Raw genomic sequence first — 6,540 nt, 5'->3', positions numbered from 1 at the left:
TGAATTGAATGATTAAAGATTGTTTTTATTTATTTACCCTTTTTTTTTTTTGTCAGCTTATCTTAGAATATAATTTGGTGGATTGAAATTTAAGACTCGAAACAAAAAAGAAAATAGTAATAACAATGATGATAATTATATAACAAACCCTACTCGACGCTGATTGAAAAGGCGTTTTACCCATTTTTGCAAGTATTTCACCATCGAGATCCGATTGGGTTTTAAATAATCATGACACCAAACCCCAATTATAGAATGTAATCTACCCACAATTCATTAAATTGGATTGTTTGAATACAAAATCAAGATCCTCTTCCGGTTGTTGTTATCAAACACAACCTCAACAAATCACATATTATTATTATTATTATTAATAACCCATTAAGCTAGGATACGAATGTTGTGTTTAATGTGCTTAGGCTTAATAATTGGTATGAAATAAAAAAAAAATTAATGGAATAATTTGAAGACTAGTTTAGTTCACCGGCGTAACCTCTCTTATTAATTTGGTCCTTCATATGATTCATATCATTAACATTATAATCTAATGATTAAGGTCGTGAGATGTGGTACAAATGCCTTAAAGAAAAAAAAATATACACTGCAGCTGATTTATTAAAAATTAGAAAAAAAGAATCGTCAAACATTGCACATTGGACTAGTCACCGCAACAAGCAGCAGTCTATAGAATAGACCCAGCGGAACACAACCGCAAGCCAACAAAAAGCACGATAAAAAAGGAGAGTGGCATTTTTGTATTTAGAATGGATGTACGGGGGTAGAAAAATATAATAGCAAAATTACGTAGCAATGCCCTCGGAGTTCTTAGTGATTCCGTCACGTCACCGATGAAACCAATAACGAGAGCAACGGAGAGAATATACTGAGCAGCACAGTTTAACGCCAACAAAAAGAATTACGATGACAACAAGAGGGCATATTAGTCATTAAAAAAATTAAAAATAAAGCTGACCTGGCATGTTGGGGGTATATTACCATGCCTTGCTTGCATCGTAGCAACGTTCCCTAGGCAAAAGCCGGCTCTTTTACTCACTCTCTCTCCCCCTTTCTTTCTTTTCTCGCTTATCTTTATTTAGTTCAATTTTATTAAAAAAAATAATTTCGGTTTTTTTATTTATTTATGTATTTTTAGCTTCGTTTCTCTCTCTTCTGTTGCTGGGCTTGTGTGTTTGTAGGATTCCCACCTATTCTCCCTAAACACAAAAGCACTAAAGAGAGAAAGAAAGAGAGAGAGAAGAAATTTTTAGAGAGAGAAAATAGGACAAGCTGAAGCTAAATCGCCGGGAAAATGCTCGCTCTCTCCGGCCGCTAAGCAAAAATGCTGTGAAAAGTTTTAAACGAAATCTAATAGAGTGAGTGTGAGTTATATGAGAACGGAGAAATGTACGAAGCCATATTGGTTGAGCAGCCGAACGACGCCGTTTGCGGTAACATTAAGAAGAAAAAGGCCGAAGAGGATAACAATACTAATAACACCAAGGGTCATACTGTCACTGACCTGAAACCTGCTGTACCGTCGCTGCCTGTAGGCGGCCGCAGCCGATCCCAATCTGCCACGCGAAGAGTGACACCGACGACTATAGCTACACCGACCTTGGAAATCAGCGGACGGGCTACGAGCTCGACGAACGGAACGGGAACAGTAGGAACAGGAACGGGAGTCGTAACAGAGAAGGCGCTACCGAACGGGGATCTGTACATAGGGAGTTTCGTTGGTAACGCGCCGCACGGATCGGGCAAGTATTTGTGGACGGATGGCTGTATGTATGAAGGCGAGTGGCGGAGAGGCAAGGCGTCGGGAAAAGGAAAGTTCTCGTGGCCGTCGGGAGCGACTTACGAGGGCGAGTTTAAGTCGGGTCGGATGGAAGGATTCGGGACCTTCACCGGATCCGATGGGGATACATACCGTGGCGCGTGGAGCTCCGATAGGAAGCACGGGTACGGCGAGAAGCGTTACGCCAACGGCGACGTTTACGAAGGATGTTGGAAGAAGAATCTACAAGATGGACAAGGGCGTTACGTTTGGAAAAACGGGAATGAATATGTTGGTGAGTGGAAAAACGGCGTCATTTCCGGGAGAGGAACGTTGATCTGGGCAAACGGAAATAAATACGAGGGACAGTGGGAAAACGGGACTCCTAAGGGAAGCGGAGTGTTCACGTGGCCTGACGGGAGTTGCTACATTGGAACTTGGAACATCAGTAGCAAAGATGTCAAGTTACAGCAGCTGAATGGAACGTACTACCATGGTAGTAATGGGAAAGAGCAGAATCTAGTGGTGACGTCGAGGAAAAGGTCATCTGTGGATGGAGCTAGGGCGAGCTTGAACGAGAAGAACATTATATTTCCTAGGATTTGTATTTGGGAATCTGATGGCGAAGCTGGAGATATCACTTGTGATATTATTGATAATGTGGAGGCTTCCATGATTTATGAGGGATTTGGGTTTGATATTGATCGAGATGGGATTAGACAATTTAGAAGGAGTCCTTGTTGTTTTAATGGGGAAGTGAAGAAACCAGGCCAGACAATTTCTAAAGGCCATAAGAATTATGAATTAATGCTAAATTTACAGCTGGGTATTAGGTAATGTTCACGATTTTGTTTTGGTTATTTCTGATCGATTTGTGTTTTCTCTTAGCATTCTGGTTTCTGATGTCAAAGAGATGTCTTCTTGTGTTAGGTATTCGGTTGGCAAGCATGCTTCAATATTGAGGGACTTAAAGCCGAGTGATTTTGATCCCAAGGAGAAATACTGGACGAGGTTTGCGCCTGAGGGATCCAAGATTACGCCGCCCCATCAGTCAGTTGAGTTCCGTTGGAAGGACTATTGTCCTATGGTGTTTAGGTATTTCTTTTTTCAATGCTTGACCAAGATTTTAAGTATTCGTGTTTTACCGTTAGTTTTATTGCCTGTGTATGTGCATTCTTAAAATATTTTAGCTGAAAATAGTAGGATTAGAATGTCTTATCCGTGGCATTTTTGTTACATTTGTTATTCTATTTTTGGTGACTGGAATTTTGGGGTAACTGTTTGTAGACATTTGAGGGAGCTATTCCAAGTCGATCCTGCTAATTACATGTTAGCTATTTGTGGAGATGATGCACTTAGGGAGCTTTCTTCTCCTGGGAAGAGTGGAAGCTTCTTTTATGTTACACAGGATGACAGATTTATGATAAAGACAGTGAAGAAATCAGAAGTCAAGGTTAGCTGCTTCTGTCTTTGACTACTTCCATCTTAAATTTGGTGAAATCTTATTTCATTGGCATAATTAGGAATTGGTTGATTAGGTCTTTCTTAATAAAACATTTGCAAGGTAAGCCAATTGGATTAGGTTTAAAATGTTTTTATGATTTCAGGTGCTTCTGAGGATGCTTCCAAGTTATTACCAACATGTTTGTCGGTATGAGAATTCTCTTGTGACAAAATTCTATGGCGTGCATTGTGTTAAGCCAATTGGTGGTCAGAAGGTATAAGTTGCATAATAAAGCTGAGTTGTTTAGGTATGTTCTGATTCATTGGTCTATGCATCTGATAACATTTGTGTTTGGAAATCAGACCCGCTTCATTGTTATGGGCAATTTGTTCTGCTCGGATTATAGAATCCATCGACGTTTTGACCTTAAAGGATCCTCACATGGGCGCACAACAGATAAGCCTGTAGAGGAGATTGATGAAACCACTACCCTGAAGGACTTGGACCTCAATTTTGTGTTTCGCCTCCAACGAAATTGGTACCAAGAACTCATGAAGTAAGTTTGTGGACCCTTCATTTTCATTTTTCTGCTTGGTGGCATTTGCATGTCCATGGGTTATTCTTTTAATATTATAACATTTATTGTAATGTTATCTCAATAATTTTCAGGCAAATTGAACGAGATTGTGAGTTCTTGGAGGCTGAGAAAATCATGGATTATAGTCTTCTGGTTGGCCTTCACTTCCGTGACAACACTGCAGGTGACAAAATGGGGTTGTCGCCATTTGTTTTGCGTACAGGTAAATAAACACAGTATTTTCTCAATTGAAGGACCTTATGGCAAATTAAACTTTTGCGGCAATGTGGATGTTGAGTCTAATTTTTGTATCCCTCTCTGCAGGCAACAGGAATTCTTATCAAAATGAGAAGTATATGCGTGGCTGTCGCTTCCTTGAGGCAGAGCTACAGGACAGGGACCGTATTTTATCTGGCCAGTATGTTTTTTCTTTTTTCCATCTTTACTTCTAGCCATTAATGCTTATCTGAAAGTTTAATTATTATTTTAGGGAATCAAATAATCAAGAAAACATGCCCATGGACTTGAAATCCTTTGCTTTAAATATTAACAACTGGAAAAACATGGTTTGGTTGGACTTTTTAAATCTGCTATGATTGCATGAAAGGTGGCAATAATATATAACTTGATTTTGATAATATCCTTTGGAACAATTGAAAGTGGCTTGGGTTGTCTTGCTGATTTTGTGGGGGTGATTCAGAAGGCAATAGTTGGTCGTGGGGTGTGTACAGGATGTGGTCCCTGACTCCTTGTGATGTTATTAGATAAGAACTAATAAGGCTTGATTGTTCCAAGGAAAAAAGAGTATTACGCAGCTGCAGCTTTGTTTAAATGATGAAATATTAGGATTTTAGTTATTATTTATGCCTTTTTAACAGACGACAGTCATAATTATTTATCTGACTGAAGTAATTCAAATTGAAACAGTTTTTGTTGTTACCTTTTCCTTAATATGATTGACAACGTGGCAAGAATTAGAAAATGTTCAGATACATCTGCTACTGTTCCCTATGTTGAAAAATGATAAGTAAACAAGATGTTTAGGACGTGAGGACTGAAATAGGTTGTAAAACTGCAATCCTTGCAATATTTATATGTAATAATTTTGATATTGTGTGGATGAATTAAGTTCTGCAATAGATTGAAATTTGGGTTTTTTTTCAGGAGACCATTGATCAGATTAGGAGCAAATATGCCTGCAAGAGCAGAGCAGAAATCTAGAAGAAGTGACTTTGATCAATACACACAGGGTGGAGTTAGTCATTTGACCCCTTCCCGCAGTGGTGAGATCTATGAGGTGGTCTTATACTTCGGAATAATAGACATATTGCAAGACTATGACATCAGCAAGAAATTAGAGCATGCATATAAATCATTGCAAGCTGATCCTACTTCAATCTCAGCTGTTGATCCCAAACTCTACTCAAAGAGGTTCCGTGATTTCATAGGAAGAATCTTCATAGAAGACAGGTAGCCTTCAGTTCGGAGTCTGTGAATAAGGATTGCATCAGTTGAATCAAAAGAAGAGTTGGCCAAGGTGATCTTGACTACACCCTTGTAGAGAAAATTTCTGGGAATTTTGCAGTTTGTGGTTTCAAATATGTTGTTGGCCAGATTTAAGCAGCCACTGTGAGTGGTGTGAAAGCTCGGTGTTGGCTTTTTTTTGGGGGTGTTCATGGCTGAATTTTGAGCATCAGCCATAAGGCTGAAGGGAGGAGGCCAGGTGCGGTTGTACAGTCCAAGGAGGGAGGGAAATTTGAATTCTCGGTTTCCTTTTTTTAATTTTATTTCTTAGGTGAAATTTTGTGGGGTACCTGGGAATGTGAATTGTCAAGATTTGAATGATAAGTATAGGGAACGGAGAAAATGTAATCCCTAGGAGAGGGTAAAAAAAAAAGAGTTCAAAATGGGGGGAGACTTTGAATAAGAAAGTGTACAGCTTATAGAAAAAGGATGGGATAGGTTATGGAATTTCATAAAAAAATTTTGTGAGATATTTTGACAAAAAAGAAATGTTTGAATCTCCTTGGAAGAGAAGCCCCAATCTCAATGCGATCTCTCTGCCTCTATCTCTCGAACACACTGTCTTCTTTTTATCTCTTGTATGAAAATGGGGCCTTTGCTTTGCTTTTTGCAGAGGGCATTTGGGCAGATTAGAGCTGATACATGAAAAGTAGAGAAAGTTTCTTGTTCTTCCCAACTTTGTTTGCCCTCTTTACCCAATTTTTTTTTTTATTATTTCTCTTTGTAAAACAGAAAAGCAAAGTAAAAACATATTTATTCATCAAATTTGAGGTAATCTAATGTAACGGCCCACCGGCGAGATGGCAGTAACTGTTATTCTAGTTACAACGAGGGTAAACGTGTCATTTACTATGAGTCTTCGAAAAATGCGCCGGGATTGTACTGGAGAGGTCAAAGTCAGTAGCCCTGTCGTGGGTGAGGAGGAGTCCCACTCAGCTGGGACTGGGAGAGCGAACCCTTTTCTCAACAGTGGAATTTTGTTTCTCTTTTTGACCTTGTTCTCTTTTGGGACCTTCTATTGTCTGTTCACTCAGACCCTGGGCACGCCTCTGTCACTCTGATTGGTGGGTCCACTGCCCTTTAATCCTCCTCCTACATCTTGCATCATTTAATTATAGTTAACCGTTGATTTTGGACTAAGGTCAACTGTTCGCTCCACTTGGTTTCTACTTAGTACTAACGAGGAAAGTGTTTGCTCCTATTGTCTTGAATTAGAGCTAA

At 39.4% G+C, this 6,540-nt stretch overlaps 1 protein-coding gene across 1 annotated transcript; it reads left to right on the top strand.

The window, feature by feature from the left end:
* The first annotated feature begins 1,149 nt into the window (after positions 1–1,149).
* Positions 1,150–5,832, top strand: LOC18041745 (phosphatidylinositol 4-phosphate 5-kinase 1). Its single transcript, XM_006434058.2, has 8 exons — positions 1,150–2,607; positions 2,705–2,869; positions 3,062–3,227; positions 3,382–3,492; positions 3,581–3,774; positions 3,888–4,018; positions 4,120–4,213; positions 4,960–5,832. Exons 1-8 carry the CDS (start codon positions 1,403–1,405, stop codon positions 5,267–5,269), a joined length of 2,376 nt encoding a protein of 791 aa, XP_006434121.1. The 5' UTR covers positions 1,150–1,402; the 3' UTR covers positions 5,270–5,832.
* Positions 5,833–6,540: the final 708 nt, after the last annotated feature.

The sequence above is a fragment of the Citrus clementina genome, unplaced genomic scaffold (genome assembly GCF_000493195.1).
Source record: "Citrus clementina cultivar Clemenules unplaced genomic scaffold, Citrus_clementina_v1.0 scaffold_5, whole genome shotgun sequence".
Taxonomy (NCBI): domain Eukaryota; kingdom Viridiplantae; phylum Streptophyta; class Magnoliopsida; order Sapindales; family Rutaceae; genus Citrus; species Citrus x clementina.
The sequence above is the reverse complement of the archived record's forward strand: the minus strand, read 5'-3'. Positions and strand labels throughout refer to the sequence as shown.

Bases quoted from the DNA above. Each gene is read 5' to 3' on its own strand.
- LOC18041745 (XM_006434058.2), top strand. From the start codon at position 1,403: ATGTACGAAGCCATATTGGTTGAGCAGCCGAACGACGCCGTTTGCGGT. The intron at 2,870-3,061 runs GTATTTCTTTTT...AACTGTTTGTAG, and splicing joins TATTGTCCTATGGTGTTTAG to ACATTTGAGGGAGCTATTCC. The intron at 3,228-3,381 runs GTTAGCTGCTTC...TTATGATTTCAG, and splicing joins TGAAGAAATCAGAAGTCAAG to GTGCTTCTGAGGATGCTTCC.